This window comes from Aspergillus lucknowensis (assembly GCF_044049455.1).
Source record: "Aspergillus lucknowensis strain CBS 449.75 chromosome Unknown BJX67scaffold_63, whole genome shotgun sequence".
NCBI classification, from domain to species: Eukaryota; Fungi; Ascomycota; class Eurotiomycetes; order Eurotiales; family Aspergillaceae; genus Aspergillus; species Aspergillus lucknowensis.
The window spans coordinates 106646-124302 of record NW_027263607.1 but is presented as its reverse complement, the minus strand read 5'-3'; the positions used below and the strand labels follow the sequence as shown (position 1 = coordinate 124302).

Here is a 17657-nt window from a genome sequence, read left to right as displayed (position 1 = left end):
TTATATAAGTTTTATAAGTATAACTACTTATTAATATAACCCTAAATTTATTAGAAAGGCTATTAATTATTAATCTTCTTTTTATAATAGGATATTATAATATCCCTATTAGATATTAAATATAGTTATAATTCTTGCTTCTTATAATAGGTCTCTCTTTTATCTTATATATAGTATTTTATTAGTATCTTTAATTATAAAATTATTTAGCTATTAAAAGTTAAAGACAAGTTGTTCCTTGCTATTTTTCTTGGATATAAATATAGGTCTAGTTAAGCATAGTAAATCTAATTTTTTAATATATCTAGTAGTATAGAATTTCTTAATAAATTCTTGTTCTAATTTTAGCTTTTCTAGTAATTTCCTAAACTATTAAGCTTACTTTAGCTTTGCTCCTTTAACTAGTAGTATTTTTATTTTATAGTATATATCATGCCTTAATAGTTAATAATCTAGTTTTATAAATAGCTTAATAAACTTGTAGTATTTCTTTAGTAATAATTTCTTAACTTTAGTAAGTTTAGCTTTATAGATTTCTTTTAGTTTTAGCCTAGGATATCTATTCTCCTGGAATTAGATACCTGTTTTATTACTTCTAGTTATTAGTTCTAGTAATACTACATGTATCTTTTCTATTATTACTAATAGTTTGGTTTTTGTCTTGGAGGCTATTATCACTATTTAATTTTTATTATTAGAAAGTATCCCTAATTCTCCTTTAATATTATAAGCTTGAATATTATAGTCCTGTTTTTCTATAACTAATTAGTATTTTTTAATTATAATTTTTTCTTCTTTCTAGCTAATACTTGGTTCATATTTTACTAGCCAAGGTATTCCTATAACTATATTATATTAGCTTTTATTTATTAGCATGATTCTAAATATTAGCTCTTTAGTATATACTTCTAAATCTATTTAGATTATCTCTATTTTTATTTTAGGTTTATTATATAGCAACTTTCTTCTAAATCTAATAATTTAAACTTGGTTTCTAGTTAGCTTAGATTTAATCTTATATTATTTAGCAAACTTTAGTCTTATAAATTTTGTTATTACTTCTAAGTTTATTAGAATTCTTGTATTATATCTATTAATTATTATAAGTATAACTAGTAATATCTGATTTTTGATTATATAGAGCTAAACCTCTAATTAATATTTCTTATACTATTTTTGTTTTTTTTTATAATAGTAATTCTTGTTATATAGTATTGCTAGTTATTTTTTAGAATAGTAGATATATTCTTTAATCTTATAATCATATATTATCAGATTATAATAATATAAATATCTTTTACTTGTAAAAATATAATTATAATCTTTTTTTATAAGGTAACTATAGTCTAGTTTATCTAATATACTTAGTTTCTATAAATACTATCTATACTCTTGCTTTATATAAATATGTTTTTTATAAAAGTTATTATAGTAAAATATCTAGTTAATACTTTAGTATAGTATTTCTCTTATAAAAGAATAGTAGTTATATAAGTAGTTTTATATATATCTAATTTATTTATTATAAAAGCATGTTTCTTATAAGTTTAATATCTATTTAAATTTTTCTACTATATATTTCTATATATCTCTATATTTAGGATATAGTAAAAATATCTAGTCTTTATATTATTTATATTTTATACTATAATCTTACTATATTTTCCTAGACTATTTTTAATATATTACTTGTGGTAGCATGTAAGTATAGGGTTTATCTTTTAAAAAGTTACTAATTTTATAATTTTTATCTTCTTATAGGGTTTCTATCTATATTTTACAAGTCTTATACTAGGTTATTACTATTTTTTTAGTATTCTAAATTATTAACTATCTATAAAATTTATTAGTTAAAAAAGAGATCTTATTATTATTATCTTGTTTTTTTTTTGCTATATAATATTATTAATTATTTATATTAGTAGATTTATACTAGTATACTTTGTAATAATCTATAGGTGATTTATTTATATTATATAATATCTAAGCTAACCTCTTTTTAAAGTCTAGTAAACATCTTTTCCATTTCTTAGTATTTAATATTAAATTTTTTTTTTTTTTCTAGTACTATTCTTTCCTTTTTTTCCTTCTTCTATAGTACTAGATCCTTCTATTTTTCTTGTTGCTAGTTTCCATGTTTTTTTTATAGATTCTTGTGCTAATTTCTATATTTACAACTATATTAGCTAGTTTTTTTATATTTTCTTGCTATTCTTTATATAGCTTATTTAATTTTAAGATAATTATCATGTTATCTCCTATATTAACAAGTATATATATAATACTAATATTCTTAATTATATATGCTAGTTACTATTCCTAGTTTATTAATTTGGTTATTATATAAGTAGTATTAGCTTGTATAATTATTATTATAATATTTATCTATAAATCATGGGTAGCTAGTCCTTGATTCTTTTTATTATAATATTTTTTTATAATATACCCAGGTTTTCTATACTTATAATATTTACTATTAAACTTTTTCTTGTTACTATTTTGGTTGTTTTAATTCTTGCTAATAGTAGTATTTATCTATATTTTAATATCTCTATCTTGGTCTTTCTTAATTCTATATTACTTTTTATCTTTTTAGTTATTCTAGTTTTGCTGATAGTTTTCCTAGTATTACTTGATTATTTGGCTCTTAATCCTAGATACTATTTTAATTAGTTTATTAAGGGTTTTTAGCTTGCATGGGATATATATTATTATATTCTTAATTTTAGGCTTGAGTATCTAGTAGAATCTTAATTATAATACTATATTATTCTAGCTAAGGTTTAATACTATTTAATAAAATTTTATGGATAGCTTTCTAATACTTATTCTTTCTTGTTAAAGTATATTAATTTATTATTTAATAGTATGCTTAGTATTAGGGTTACTAAAAGCATGCATGATGATTTTCTTGAATTTCTTATAGCTATTAAATATTTTTTTTATTATATCCTTTTAATTATTATTATTTTACTTATAGTAGTCTTTTATATAGGGTTTAAACTAGTTAAATATAGTACCTGTAAGATAAATACCTGCAAATATAATCTTGTCTACCTTAGCTATAATAGTAAGATTATTAATTTAAAGATGCATATCTATTAAAATTAGATATCTTTTTAGCTTAGAACACTTACTATTAAACTACTTGGCTTTATTTATCTTGATACTCTTGAATATTTTTAATAATCTAATCTCTAAGATTATGGCTACAAGCTATTTCTTAAGTACTTTAAGTTCTTTTTTAGGAGTAAGCTTTATTATAATATTTTTGGTAGAGGCTAAAACTATCTTGCTACTTATAATACTACTATTTTTACCCATGTTATTAATAGTAATATCTCTTTTTACTTAACTTAAGGGCCTGTTATTATTAGATTAGGTCCACCAATCCTTCTAAAGGTAGGAACCTAAGGGTATTCTAGAAGTAAATAAAGGGAGTATAATTATTAAGGGAGTTAAACAAGTATAGAAAAAGGCAGATGCTTAGGATTTAGATTAGTAAATAATATAATATTATTAATCTGGTTAATAACAGGCAGTAAACAAAACTTCTAGGTATAGGTAATAATAGTCCTTATATAACCCTCTTAGATAATACCTATTATACTCTTTCTCTTTAACAAGCATGCTAATACTTATCCTTATCATGCTCTTTTTCTTTAACAAGCATGACTATAGTCTTGATTAGCCCTAGCATCATATCATCTGATACAACCAGGTCAGCACATTGTTATTCCCTAGCGTCGCGGCACAGAGCTGCGGCACAGCAGAATCCGTTGGCTGTCAATGCCCGATTCTCTGACAATTCCTTATTAACCTTAGTTACTTTATTATTAGTATTTTCTAGATTTTTTATTAGTTCAAGTAATAAGATATAGAATACTAGATAAACTTGCATTTTTATTAGTAGTATTAAGTAATAGTTATTATTTATAAGTTTTTTCTTAATTTTAAATAGTCTATATTTCATGGTATCAAGTTTATTACTTAGTTATTTACTCTTAATATAAAATCTTTCTTTCCTATTATTTATTATAATAAGTAAACTCTCTCTTCTTTCTAAAGTTATAGCATGTCCTTACACTTCTTATTATAATAAAACTTTATCTTCTCTTCTACCTACCTAATATTATTAGTTATTAATTAATATAATACCTTTAGATAAGCAACATGCATTAATATTATATCTAATTATCTCTTGGCTAGTAGTAGTTTCTAATATATTCTAGAATTTCTTCCAAGATTTATATAATAAGATATAATACCTGTTATCATATTTTTTATATTATTAATTATAATTAAGCTATAGGTAGTAATTCTACCTAATTATCCTAATTCTAATCTATATAATATTATAAATATTATTTAATTAATTAAATTATTCTTTTCACTTGTCTATTAGTTTATTAGTAGTTAGTAGTAGATATATCTTATCTTATTCCACATACTTTTATAAGTATTTTCCAAAATTTTAATATAAATAACTTATCTTGGTTAGAAGTTATTTACTTTAGTAATCTAGTCTAAATAAATACTTCTTATAGTATTAAATATACTAACTTTTTTATAATAATATCTTTTTATATTAATCTAATAATTATATATTTTATATATTTATATATAACTATAATTATATTTATATAAGTAATTCTTATAATAGAATCCTTTAATAATAGCAATCTTTAGATAAAATTAATTATAATACTTTTCTATAGTTTTATTAAGATCTCTAGTATTTATATCTTGCTATATAGTTAATATTATAATTACTTGTTTTAGTTATACTTATTATACTATATAATATAGTCCTATACTTTTTTATATATCTATAAAAAGTAGTATACTTATTAAATTTTTTCTATTATTTTCTTAATCTCTTAGTACCCTTTAGATAGTAGGTTATAATATCTTTAAATTACTTCCCTAATTATTCTATTAGGTATTATAATTTTTTTATTCTATAATAATACTTTATTACTTTTTTTAATATTATTTATATTAAATTTCTAGGTCTAGATTATTCTATCTTTTTTTTACTTTTTTTTAAGTTATACAAGAAACTTGTAATTATTAATTATAACTACTACTACTAGTTATATTTCTTAGTTAAATTATAGCTTATCTTTATTAATCTTTAGTATATTTATTTCTAGGTTCTTAATATTAATTATATAGTTAGGGTTCCTGCTTAGCATATCTACTATAATATTCTTTTTACTATTAATATACTTAATCTTAAATTAGTATTACAAAAATTCTTAAGCCTATTATACTTATTATTTTTTAAGTTCTTTTATTATTATAAAAAATATTAAGTTCTTATAATCTATTTAAATAATTATTTTATATTTTACTTCTTGCAAGTAATATTTCTAATACTTAAATTCTTTAATAATTACAAGTATCTCTTAATCATGTATATTATAATTTGGCTTGGCTTAGGTTATTTTTCTTAAATAAAATAAGATAAATTGCAATTTCCTATTATTATCCTTCTATTTAAGAATTATTCCTAATCCTTTTTTTAATATATCTATTTTTATATAGTTCTATTATTCTAGGTTATATAGTCATAAGATTAGTATTTTTTTAACTATTTTCTTAACTAAATTTATTAATTCTTGCTTTTTCTACTTCTAGATAAATAGTATATTATTCTTGAGTAATTCTATTATAGATTGTAAATTCTATATATATTAATAGAAATATTCCTGTATATATCCTAATATTCCTAGAAATCCTTATATTCCCTTTTTATTAGTTAGTACTAGCTAATTTAGTATTATATTAATTTTTTCTTATAGTATTTACTATTCTTCTAGTATAAGCTTTATATCTAGATATTTAATTTTAATAGTATTAAATTTATATTTCCTAATACTTAGTATAAGTCTAGCCTTTAGCATTATTATTATAACTTCTTAAACATGTCCTTTATACTTCTTAGAATTTCTAAATAAATAATTATATTATCAAAGTAGACAGTAACAATTTGGTTAAGATATTATTATAATATATAAATTATGAATCTTAAGAATTTTACAGGCAATTATATAAGTCCTATTAATATAATAATTTATTTATATAACCCTTGGATTATAAGAAATACTATTTTCTAGATATTATCTTTATATATCAAGAGATTGTAATAACCCTATTATATATTAAAAATAGTTATAATTTTTACTTTTCTTAATAGATCTCTTTTTTATCCTATATATAGTGCCTTGTTTATATCTAGTATTATAGTATTATTAAGTTTTTTATAATTAATTACTATTCTTATTTTTCTATTCTTCTTTAGCATAAATATTAGTTATAATAATATCTTAAACTTTAATTTATATATATATCTAGCTTCTAAGAACTTCTTAATAAACTTATCTTCTATTACCAATTCTTTAAGTAATTTTTAATATTATTTGACTTGTAGTAGCTTAATATTTAGTTTTAGTAATATTCTTGTCTTATATTATAGTTTATAGCTAGACAATTAGTAATCTAGTTTTATAAATAATTTAATAAACTTGTAGTACTTCTTTAGTAGTAATTTCTTGATTTTAGCAAGTTTGGCTTTATAGACTTCTTTTAGCTTAGAACATCTATTCTTTACAAGTTAGATCCTTGTTCTATTGTTCCTAGTTCTTTTAATTAATGCTTCTTGCATCCTATTTATTGTTTCTATTTAGGTAGTTTCTTTTAAAATATTTGTTACCTTCCAATCCTTATTATTAGAGATTATTCCTAATTCTCTTTTAATATTATAAGCTTGTATATTATAATCTCGTGTTTTTATAATTAAATAGTATCCTTTGATTATAACTTCTTCTTTTATCTAGTTAATAGTTGGTTCTTATCTTATTAACCAAGGTATTCCTATAATTATATTATATAGTCTTTCTTTTATTAGTATAACCTTAAATATTAGATTCTTAGTATATATTCCCAAGTTTAGTTAAATAATCCTTGTTCTTATTTCTAGCTTATAATATAATATTTTGCCTTTAAATCTAATAATCTTAAGGGTTCTTTTAGTTAGCTTGGATTTAATTCCATATTATTTAGTAAACTTAGGTTTTATAAAGTTGTCTAATACTCTAGAGTCTATTAGAATCCTTGCTTTATATTTATTAATTATAGCAAGTATAACTAATAATACTTGGTTTTTTATTATATAAAGTTAAACCTCTTATTAATATTTTTTATACTATTTTTACTTTTCTTTTATATAGCAGGTCTTGTCATGTATTACTATCTATTTTTTAGGATAGAAAATATATTTTTTAATCTTGTAGTTATATATTATTAGATAAAAGTAATATAAGTATTTTTTGCTTGTAAAAATATAGTTATAGTTTTCTTTTATAGGATATTTATAATCTAGCTTGTTTAATATACTTAGCTATTATAGATACTATTTACTTTCTTGCTTTATATAGATATATTTTTTATAAAAGTTATTATAATAAAATATCTAATTAATCCTTTAATATAATATCCCTTTAAGAGTTAGGTAATAGTTATATAGGCAGTTTTGTACATGTCTAATTTAATTATTATAGAAGCATGTTCCTCTCAAGTTTAATATCTATTTAAACTCTTCTATTATTTATTTATATACTTCTTTATATTCTAGGTATAGTAGAAATATCTAGTCTTTATATTACTTATATTTTATAATATAATCTTGCTATATTTTTCTAGACTACTCTTAATATATTACTTGTAGTAGCATGTAAGTATAAGATTTATCTTTTAAGAAGTTACTAACTTTATAGTTTTTATTTTCTTATAAGGTTTCTATCTATATTTTACAAGATTTATACTAAGTTATTGCTATTTTATTAGTATTCTAAACTATTAACTATATATAGAACTTGTTAGTTAAAAAAGAGATCTTATTATTATTATTTTATTTTCCTTTTACTAAGTAGTATTATTTATTATCTATATTATTAAATTTATACTAGTAAATTTTGTAGTAATCTTCATGCTCCTAAATATATGGTTCTACTATAGGTAATTTATTAATATCATGTAATATCTAAGTTAACCTCTCTTTAAAGTCTAGTAAACATCTTCTCTGTTTTTTAGCATCTAACATCTATATTTTCTTATATCTTTAGTACTATTCCTTTCTTTTCTTTTCTCTTTTATTAACTTCTATATTATTTCTGTTAGCTTCTATAGTTGTAATAGTATTAGCTAGTTTCTTCATATTTTCTTGCTATTCTTTACATGGCTTGTTTAATCTTAAGGTAATAATCATATCATCTCCTATGCTAACAAGTATATAGGTAGCATGAATATCTTTAGTTATATATATTAGCTGCTATTCCTAGTTTATTAGTTTGGTTACTATTCTAGTAGTATTAATTTAGGTCTTATAAATTATTTATATAATACTTATTTGCAAATCATGGGTAGCTAGTCTTTAATCTTTCTTAATATAGCAATTTTTTATAATATACCTAGGTTTATTATACTTAAAGTATTTTCTATTAAATCTCTTTTTCTCTTTACTACTCTAGTTATTTTACTATATTTTGCTAATAATAGTATTTATCTATATTTTAATATCCCTATTCTTGTCTTGTTATTGCTTCTAATAGTTAAATAGTTTCTTTTATTACTATTCTTCAAGCTATTATTTAGTATATCAAGTCTCAACTTTAAATACTTGATTAATAAGCTTGTTTAGGCTTTTAGGCTTATTATTAATTAATACAAGTATATTCTTAGTTCTTGCCTTTAATCCTTTATAATAAATAGACTTGAGTATATTATCTTTTTATATTAGATTAGATATAATCTAGTAGAACTTTATAGTATATTCCCTATAAGTTATCTTTTCTTAATATAACAAGTAGATTTAATTCTTAGTAATTTTTATAGTATTCTAGTCTCCAAATACTTGTTTAAGCTGTTCTTTAAAAGCTTTATATTTATTAAAGATTATATTAGTTATAGGTTTTCTCTAGTATTATAGTTTTTCTTAATAGTCATGCATATAGGGTTCAAACTAGTTAAATATAGGTCCCTTAAGATAAGAGGTAGTAAATATAACCTTGTTAGATTCAAGTATACTTCCTAAGTTATTAATATAGAGGTACATGTCTATTATAATTAGGTAATTTTTTAGGATTACTTGTTTACCTTTAAATAGTTTAGGTTTATTTACCTTAATACCCTTAAATAACTATAATATACTAACTTGGTTTAACAAAAAGTTGATTATATTACCCAACTATATAATCTTCTTAGAGTTAGTTGGTTCTTAAGTAGTAATAGATTTTTTAGAAATAATAGCTATTAGGTTCCTAGAAATACTACTATCTCCTACCATGTTAATAATAAATACTTTTCTTTACTTAATCAAGGGTTTATTATTATTAGATTTAGATCTACTAATTAATTTATAGGAGGATGCCTAAGAATATTCTTGACAGGATAAAAAGAATATAGACTATTTTGAAATAAAGTATAGAAAGAGGCAGATAACTTAAAGTAATTAGTAAACAATAGGTATATTATTAATCTAGTAGTAATAAATAGAGAATAAACTTTCTAAGTATAGGTAATAATAGTTCTTATATACCTATTTCTATAGTATTACTATTTAGCTCTAGCAAGACTGCTAATACTATATATTAGAATGCTATTTAGATATACACAAGTAGTAATACAATCATAGTTCCCTTTTGTCCTAGCATCATATCACCTGATATGACCAGGTTAGCGTATCTATGTTCCTTAGCATCTCGACATGACGCTACAGCACATCAGATTCATTGGCTGTCGATCTCCGTTTCTCTGACAAGCTTCAAGTTTATGGGTGTAAATAGTATACTGACTGTATTTTACCTCTATAGCTGTCTATTCTCAGACCATGTACCAAACAAAACTACGCCAACTTAGCCTGCGTCTTCCTGAAAAGCCCGTCCTGAACAGTGGTAGCAACCAGCGTACCTGACGGACTCCAGATCCAACTCTCAATTAGCCCTTGGCCTTCCCCGCCACGAGAACTCGACATCTCTTGAACAAACCACGCCTTATAGTCCAGAGACAGCTCCTCTGGACTGACATGGAAAACAACCTTATGATTCAGACTCCCCGAAACCCCGAATTCATCCACTCCAAAAGCATGCCGCAACACATCCAGCCCCGCGCGCATACGCATGCAGCGCCGCCCGCATATTCGGATACAGATCCAGCGTGCCAGATGAAGCCCGATACAGATGTAACCGCCGATTGGCTGGCCCCTTCTTCCCCGCATTATACGCCTTCAAATCTGGTGTGCGACACCTCGATACTCGGGAAATCCGCCAGCCGGATCACACCCACTCCATTCGGGCCCCGGATATACACGTGGGGCGGATGCGAACCAAAATCCCTTTTCAAGATATCGCCGTACTTTTCTGCATCGAACTTCAGACCATACCCGGGCCCATTCTCGCGCCGCTTGAACGAGCACGTCAGAACAAACGCAACAGGCCCCATCTCCTTGTCCGCATCCGATTCCGAAAACGGACGTCGTGGGCTGTCGCGCTGTAACCTGGCGCAGCGCAAACGAGCGGGTAAGCGACAGCGTTGTCGTCTCGTAGATGAACGGACGATTCGCGAAGCCCGCCTGGGTCCAGTACCCGTTTGCTTCGTGGACGTGCAAGTCGGGGTTTGAGGTCCTGATCCCCTGGCTGGCGGCCCAGATTGCCTGTGCGAAGGCGTGGCCGCCGTAGGAGCGTGCGAGGCCTCAATGGTTGGTTAGGCGCGTAGTCGTATGACAGTGCGGGGAATGTGCACATGTAGCGCGCGGCGGGGCAGTGGCGAGTTTCGGCAAGTGGAGCGTTTGCGCGAAGCTGGGCGGCTCCGCGGGCGTGAGGGTGGGCATTTTGTCACCCTCAGCAAGTTTCTTAGTGAGGTCGATGAACTTCCTGCACTGGAAGTAGATACCTGACAGCTCTTGTCGTGATAATAAAGCTGCCTTTGACGGTTTAAGGGGTGGGGACGAGGCCTCAGGTGGGGATTCTCCTGAGCCGCCGTTGAGTCGAGGTTCAGACAGGGGTTGTCGAACTGCTGATTTTATGTATTACTCATCGCTGTCTTCTCTCTCCATCGCGCAAGTTAAGTGATATCAGAGAATCCGTGTATGGTCCACATTGCAAGTGGTTGGGAACTCCTGTTGTATGGATCCATACCCTTCCTCAATGTGCATAGCGTATTTGCAGACAAGGGCGAGAACAGAGCGCTTCCATCCGCTTGATCTCTATGGAACAGGCCTTGAGCGCTGTGCAGAAATCAAGCCAACGATTGATGTGATCTTATCTGGGAAATCGGACACAATGCCAACTACATGCGGTTAAATGCACGCGGGCGCCCGCCGATGGTCGACGAAGACGGTCTCTGTCCGCACGGCCTCCCTATCATGAGTCCTGTGTGTTATGCACTTGGACTTCGTTTAGCATCAGACCCGCTACATCGAACATAGAAGGCCCAGAGTGATTGTCATGGACCCAAGTGTACAAGGGGATAGGCTATCATTATATGTGTCATCTGCGCTCTAGAGAGGGCAGCGAATCTATCAATACGCGTACTCAGTAGGGCATCTCCAAGATGAGGCCTATCATTGCGCATTGCCACAATCCATTCTTGTCCTACTCATTCAACCATTGGTCCTCAAGGACCTCTCGCGCCGAAGCTCTCGTGGACGGCTCGAATCGCAAGAGTCGTGCAATAATCTGCCCAAGCCTTTCTATATCTGCTTTATCAAGATCTGGTGTAATAGATCTCTCGAAATATACCTCCTGCAGCCATTCGTGAAGGTTAGGGCCAGGACTCTCCGTCTCCGCCTCTTCTTTTTTGTATACGGTGTCTGCCATTTCCTGCCACCTTCTAGGAAAATCGTCGCTGGCAAGCTCTCGCATCTGCTCAATGAGAATTGGCGGCGTTATCATGAAGCTATCAAAGGGTGGCTGGCCCGTGAACAGTTCGAAAAGCTACATACATCAGGCATGTTAGTCTATTGTCTAGATGTATCTTGGATGGCTGATGGATTTCACCTACCAAACAACCCATGCTCCACAAGTCAACTCGATAATCAAAACGGTCCCGGAAGATGACTTCTGGCGCCCGTAGAGACAGTGGCGTGTGTAGTGTCCGAGGAACAGTATCCCGCGAAAAGGACTCCCCAAAATCAATCAATTTTATCGGTTGGTCTGGATCCCATAATTGGGTCTGAGGTGCAGCGGGCCTGACGATATAACTGGGCACTTCAGGTTGCAAACTGAGCTTTTCCCCGTTACGCCATTGAACTGGGCCTATCTCTGGCTTCCCCAATGCTTGCATGAATTTCTCCTCGGAAAGTCCGTCCATGCAAGGCATGGTGAAGGCCAGATTGCGGGTGTGCAAATCTGCAAATGTCAGATGAATCCAACAACAATAATCAGAGGCGGACATGACGCACCTCCATGGCAGATACTAAGTTGATGCAACTCATCCAATGCGGCGAGGCTCTGCTTCGCAATGCTCTTGGCGAGCCTTCCAGGCAGTCTACCCCCAGAGAACTTCGCATCGCAAATGTCGGGGACGCTTGGGCCTAGAAGCTCGTAGACAAGGCACTGGTGCGATCCATTGGGTCCTTCTAAGACGAATTTGTCGAGCATCTGCACTACATGTTTTAGAAGAACAGCGCGAGATGCAAGCTCCTCCATGGTGTGAAGTTCTCGTATTGGGCTTTCGCGGTTTTGTTCTGCGATGCATATCTTAACAGCAACATACTTTGCCCTTCTGTAGGCGCAATAATTTAGTCGTACGCTAGCTATTGTCCCGTAGTCGGGAATGAGTGTGCATCACCAAGGGGAAGGAATTCAGTACCTCGTGTCCCTCGCTGCCCAGACGGTAGAGTACCCTCCCCAGCCTAGTTTATGGAGAATCTTGTATCTACCCGAGTGGATAACATCACCTAGTAGAGTTGGGTGATACCCGCTGGGTTTATACCGATGAAGCGGCTCGGCATCCACAGACGAGATGTATGGTGTCTGTGCCATCTGATTCTTGGCTGGATAGGTAGCCATCGACTTGCGGAAGAGTAAAGGCTTGCCGTCTATTTCTGAAAATCTGAGATATCGTGAGAAGAGCCGGATGAAGCCCATCTGGATCTCTGGCCGCTGGTGCATTGATTGTTGTTTGACTGCTCTAAGCACCCGGGGAATGACGTGGTCAGTTTTCGTTTCGTGCAATCACAGCCAATCACGGGACTTGAAACGCGTCCAATCTCCGCAGGCGGTAAACGATTGGCAAAGTGTTCACCCACCAAACAAATGAAACCCTCATCAACCGGAACTGAGGGTGCCAAAAATAAAGTAAAAAGGGCTCTCAGAGGGTGGCTGTAAGACTATATAAATCCGCAGCATTGTCGTCCGTAAACATGCATCTATCCATCTCCAAAAGATTTCTCAATTTCTCGCCCATACCACCCCATATCATTCGTTGCCTTAGCCTCGGTTTACCATGCCCCCCATTGCCCGGAGTGCTATCAAACTTGTCCAGAGAATTCGGAACCCTGCATTGCGCAATCAAACCCTTGACCTCATTGTCGACGCCTCCCACCAGCCAGATTTGGCGCACTTCACCTACGCTGCTTGCAAGTAGGTCAACAGATGCTCGACATGATGAAATCGTCGATGTAAAGGATGCTCACGACATTTCTCACAGGAACCCGGCCCATACGAGCCATACAGACCTAACGCCCCATACCACAGCCCTGTTTGCCACAGAAGAACAGTACATGAACAGGAAGGTCCAACCCGTTCATATCTACCACGACGAACAAGGGCGCTACGCTGGTCATGTTATGTATGCCGAAAGAGATATGAAGCCGTCCGATGACTGAGCGAGCGGGCATATGGGGCCTGATGCGTTGGATACGGATAAGCTTGTTCTGTCCATTTTCGATATGCTGTGTTTTTTTTTTTTCTCGACCGCTGCACCAAAACATCAAATGATGATTTGGTTTGTCTGCAGTCTGCTATCTCCACACACCCCCCTTAGGCAAGGGAAAAGGGGTATCTTTTTCCAAAGCCTAACACGACCTAAATCTCCAGATGAGGTGCCCCCCTAACCTCGTGGACTGCCCTTAGCTAGCCTGGTATGGGTTTTGCTCTGGAATTGTCCTGGCCTAGAATCAAACCCTGGGCTAAAATGTGGTATTAGCCAGACAAACAAGGATATGCTAGCTCTTAAGAGTCAGAGGGCTCATAACCTCTCGACCGCTGCACCAAAACATCAAATGATGATTTGGTTTGTGTGCAGTCTGCTATCTCCACATTTTTTCTTCTTTTGTCGTGACTTGTACAGAACATTTGAATTCCACATAAGCTTCTTCCTGTGATCTATGTATATATCCTTCTAACCGGGGGGGATACACTTCAAGTTGGGCCTTGCCTGATTATCGGCCCTGAGAATATTAGTGACATGGATCCTGAAGGCCAAGATATAGTTAACCACGATGTCTCCTGGCCCAGAAACACGCCTACAAGAATTGATTCTAGAAACAAAGAGTTGACGATAATGTGTGGCGCGCGGACGTCACATTAATGCATTATTAAGGCGGCACGGCGGCTATGGGATGGTAGTTGATACTCGGTTACGCGTCAGGGGACATAGATCGGGTGGTAGTGTCCTGCCTGTACCGATTACAGCGCACTATCAGGCTGCGCTGTACGCGGTTGTAGACAAGGCGGCGGATTTTGCATTTGGGTAGGTTGAATAGGGTTAGTATGTACCATTATGTGATGAATGCGTGATTACGGCTGTTCTATTGGGCTACTGATAGGGTGCTCTATTTGGTCGATGGCTCCAGTGAAGCAAGACTCCAATTTTTAGCACCCTGTATCAATTGCGAGATGTGACGGGGTAAGTGCTGCCGCTAGGCAGGAGCCACATTAAAAAGAGAGAAGAAAAAGACATAACTTGACTCACGCTATAAAACGATGGCGTCAGATGCCTGTATCAACCATTGAATAGCCAGCGCGCGATCCCCGTAAATGAGCCATAAACACCGTAAGTACCAGGGCAGGACAGGCCAAGATTGATGGGCCTATGCAATAGATTAAAACCGCAAAAAGTAAATCGCCCACACAGGTCGGTCCCCACAGTCCGCGTCAAAACAATTTTGATCGCAAGAGATCCGCTCTCAAGCACTGCTAGATGCAAGTCTCTTGCTGTCTGGACATCCTCAAGACCCGTCTCGTGTAGCTCCCACTCAAACGAGCAGGCAAACGCTGCAATGACGTGGTATAGTTCCGCGCAGGCAAGGCTGCAGGGAAGGTAACGTAGTAGGTTAGAATAAATGAGCGAGAATACGTGGGATATCTATTGGAGGGCATTGCCATCGAGAATGGGGGAGACGAACTGTATGCCCAAGCATATCCTGTGCCCAGCGCTGAATGCTGCTAGGTACTTGGCAAGGTTTATGCCATTCGCAGCTGCTTCGATCCACCGGTCTGGGTTGAATGCTTCAGGGGAAGGGAAGATTTTGGGGTCCATGCAGACGAAGCGGACGGACTGGCTGATGGGGGTCTGAAAGAATGAGGTGGGTCAGCCTGGGCTCTGGTCTTCTAAAGATGTTTAAAGTTGATGAGCGGAGCAGACGCACCCCTGGCGGGATGACAATATCTTTGTAGGTGAGCGGCTCTGCAGCCACTCTGGGAGATCGAAATATCACAGGATGGGTCACTCGAATGCTTTCCTGAACAACTGCCGTCTGTAGTCGGGCGTAAGCTAGAACTTTTCTTCAGAGATAACGAGGGAAAATGCTTACAATATACGGCAATTTCTCGAGTTGGCTCCCTGAGACGTTCCGTTCGAACCACAACACCTTGTCAACAGAGGCCGGAAATGTCTGCCAGAACGAAATGTCGCTTGATTCTCTCTGGCTACTGAGTGGCGGCTTACTAGGGAGGTTGTGTGGTCACATGACCTTGGCTAGTTGCCTAACCAAGGCCTCTAACGTACTCCTGTAGGCAACCTGCTAGTATAAGACTAGTAACCTTCCTAATTTAGTAGTCTAGATATAACACCTAGTATTAAGATATAGAATTTAGGATAAAAACATAGGAAAAAACACATGAACTATAAGAAAAAACTATAGAAAAACCTTATTCTAACATCTTCTATAAAAATAAGAAGCAAATTAGCCTACTAGATAACCTCTTAAAGGTTAATTAATCTTATAAAGGCTTTAAAATAGCCTGTATTAAGCAGCTTTATAAATCTATTAGCTAGATTATATATCCTATTAATATACAAGAATTTAATTTTACCTGTTTCTAGGCAGTCCTTAATAAATAGGAAATAGTTATCTAGCTATTTTATAGTAAATAAGAAACCTATTTTCTAAAATAATTTAATAGTAGTTATTTGAAATACTAGAGTAGCTCAACGCGTGGGAAATTAAAATGGTGGCTCGCTCGGTCAGGTGGCTCGCTCGGTCGGGAAATATGTTAGATCAGGTGGTTGGCGTGTTCATGCCTGGTTGCTATTTTGTGCCCCGCCAACCATCCAAGCCTGAGCTTCTCACGCACATCATGGATGATCCCAGTATTGCTGTCAAGATTAATATTATTACCAGCCTGTCAGAAAAAATCGCGTTGCTCTGCCTTCAGTACACCCAACATTGCAGGGACATGGAGATTGATCAACTGCACCAAGCCGTTATTGATCTGAAGACAGTCACAGAGAACCTCATGGGGCTTCTTAACAGCTCTAATACAAAGAGTACTGGGGCATCCCAGAAGCTTCTTGTTGCACTTAAGGAAAGTCTGTCAACACTTCAAAGGCTAAAGCGGGAAATTTCTCCGGGAATTCCCAGGACAGTATTAAGCCAGGTCGGCTTTTGTACGCTGAAGTGGCCACTAGGCAGCAAAAGTGCTAGGAAAAGCATCCAGGACCTTAGCCATTGCATACAGGTCATGTCGTCGGTTCTGCCAGTAAAACAGACGCATATCCCCGAATCAGGTCCGCATGATTTCAAGTACTTCGTGATGACCAACCCGCAGTGGCCACGATCCAACCCAGCGGGATTCCTTCGCACTTATCGCACAGAGCAGCAGACTATCCACTATGAGGAATATGACTTTTTCAAGCCCGGTTGGGAGCGCACCACCTTCTTTCTTGACCATGAGCGGGGCGAAGTCGATGATAACTACGAGGAAGTTCCCGTGGGGGAGGCTGAGCAGCTTATCCAGGAGAAGCTGCAGCGCAAATACAAGAGGGAAGCTGTCGACTGTCATCGATATCAGTGATGGAGTCATTCAATCTTCCGACTCCATATGAGGATCGGCCAGCGTCACTGCTCCGCCACTACCTCCGAGTATCGCTTAGATTGTTCCTTCATTTCGTTTCACTCATTTAATCGATCTTTCCTCATTGGGGATATCGTGAAGGTCTATCGCTCGCCTCCTGGCAGGTAAAAATATCTATATAGACCCCCTCGTGAACAACTGAGATTCTTCTTCGGTTTTCATCCCGATGATTGCTTGCTTACACCAGCGCTTCGTAATTTGAATCTCCCCGTAGCTCTCACCTCCGTGGCTCAGAGTTAGAAGCAACTTAAATGAGGTCACGCGGATTCCCGGTCCTGGGACACAAGGAAAGAC

The 17657-nt window shown here is 33.4% G+C and overlaps 5 protein-coding genes across 5 annotated transcripts; 2 read left to right on the top strand and 3 right to left on the bottom strand.

Annotated features, from left to right (window-relative positions):
• Nucleotides 1-9907: 9907 nt before the first annotated feature.
• On the bottom strand, nucleotides 9908-10891 carry BJX67DRAFT_375128 (uncharacterized protein; the record flags this gene model as incomplete). Its single annotated transcript, XM_071031649.1, has 5 exons — nucleotides 9908-10112; nucleotides 10180-10265; nucleotides 10309-10543; nucleotides 10575-10752; nucleotides 10804-10891. 5 exons carry the CDS (start codon nucleotides 10889-10891, stop codon nucleotides 9908-9910), a joined length of 792 nt encoding a protein of 263 aa, XP_070881693.1.
• Nucleotides 10892-11520: 629 nt separating this feature from the next.
• BJX67DRAFT_365851 (kinase-like domain-containing protein) lies at nucleotides 11521-13179 on the bottom strand. Its single transcript, XM_071030310.1, has 4 exons — nucleotides 12874-13179; nucleotides 12464-12786; nucleotides 12064-12410; nucleotides 11521-11996 (listed from the first exon to the last, which is right to left on the bottom strand). Exons 1-4 carry the CDS (start codon nucleotides 13173-13175, stop codon nucleotides 11655-11657), a joined length of 1314 nt encoding a protein of 437 aa, XP_070881692.1. The 5' UTR covers nucleotides 13176-13179; the 3' UTR covers nucleotides 11521-11654.
• A 196-nt stretch (nucleotides 13180-13375) lies between these two features.
• BJX67DRAFT_292506 (uncharacterized protein) lies at nucleotides 13376-14059 on the top strand. Its single transcript, XM_071026838.1, has 2 exons — nucleotides 13376-13646; nucleotides 13714-14059. The coding sequence occupies exons 1-2, from the start codon at nucleotides 13510-13512 to the stop codon at nucleotides 13889-13891; spliced, it is 315 nt and encodes a 104-aa protein (XP_070881691.1). The 5' UTR covers nucleotides 13376-13509; the 3' UTR covers nucleotides 13892-14059.
• Nucleotides 14060-14643: 584 nt separating this feature from the next.
• Nucleotides 14644-15915, bottom strand: BJX67DRAFT_365847 (cytochrome P450). The gene is made up of 2 exons (XM_071030309.1): nucleotides 15413-15915; nucleotides 14644-15316 (listed from the first exon to the last, which is right to left on the bottom strand). The coding sequence occupies exons 1-2, from the start codon at nucleotides 15544-15546 to the stop codon at nucleotides 15010-15012; spliced, it is 441 nt and encodes a 146-aa protein (XP_070881690.1). The 5' UTR covers nucleotides 15547-15915; the 3' UTR covers nucleotides 14644-15009.
• A 529-nt stretch (nucleotides 15916-16444) lies between these two features.
• On the top strand, nucleotides 16445-17448 carry BJX67DRAFT_365844 (uncharacterized protein). The gene has a single exon (XM_071030308.1). It carries the CDS (start codon nucleotides 16458-16460, stop codon nucleotides 17301-17303), a length of 846 nt encoding a protein of 281 aa, XP_070881689.1. The 5' UTR covers nucleotides 16445-16457; the 3' UTR covers nucleotides 17304-17448.
• Nucleotides 17449-17657: the final 209 nt, after the last annotated feature.

What these genes read in the sequence shown, in the direction of transcription:
- BJX67DRAFT_365851 (XM_071030310.1), bottom strand. Translation starts at nt 13,175, where the DNA reads ATGCACCAGCGGCCAGAGATCCAGATGGGCTTCATCCGGCTCTTCTCA. An exon ending in TGGGCAGCGAGGGACACGAG is followed by an intron (nt 12,787 to 12,873) that starts GTACTGAATTCC and finishes TTGCGCCTACAG; the next exon opens with AAGGGCAAAGTATGTTGCTG. An exon ending in ACTTAGTATCTGCCATGGAG is followed by an intron (nt 12,411 to 12,463) that starts GTGCGTCATGTC and finishes TGACATTTGCAG; the next exon opens with ATTTGCACACCCGCAATCTG.
- BJX67DRAFT_292506 (XM_071026838.1), top strand. Translation starts at nt 13,510, where the DNA reads ATGCCCCCCATTGCCCGGAGTGCTATCAAACTTGTCCAGAGAATTCGG. An exon ending in TTCACCTACGCTGCTTGCAA is followed by an intron (nt 13,647 to 13,713) that starts GTAGGTCAACAG and finishes CATTTCTCACAG; the next exon opens with GAACCCGGCCCATACGAGCC.
- BJX67DRAFT_365847 (XM_071030309.1), bottom strand. Translation starts at nt 15,546, where the DNA reads ATGGACCCCAAAATCTTCCCTTCCCCTGAAGCATTCAACCCAGACCGG. An exon ending in AGGATATGCTTGGGCATACA is followed by an intron (nt 15,317 to 15,412) that starts GTTCGTCTCCCC and finishes CCTTCCCTGCAG; the next exon opens with CCTTGCCTGCGCGGAACTAT.
- BJX67DRAFT_365844 (XM_071030308.1), top strand. Translation starts at nt 16,458, where the DNA reads ATGGTGGCTCGCTCGGTCAGGTGGCTCGCTCGGTCGGGAAATATGTTA.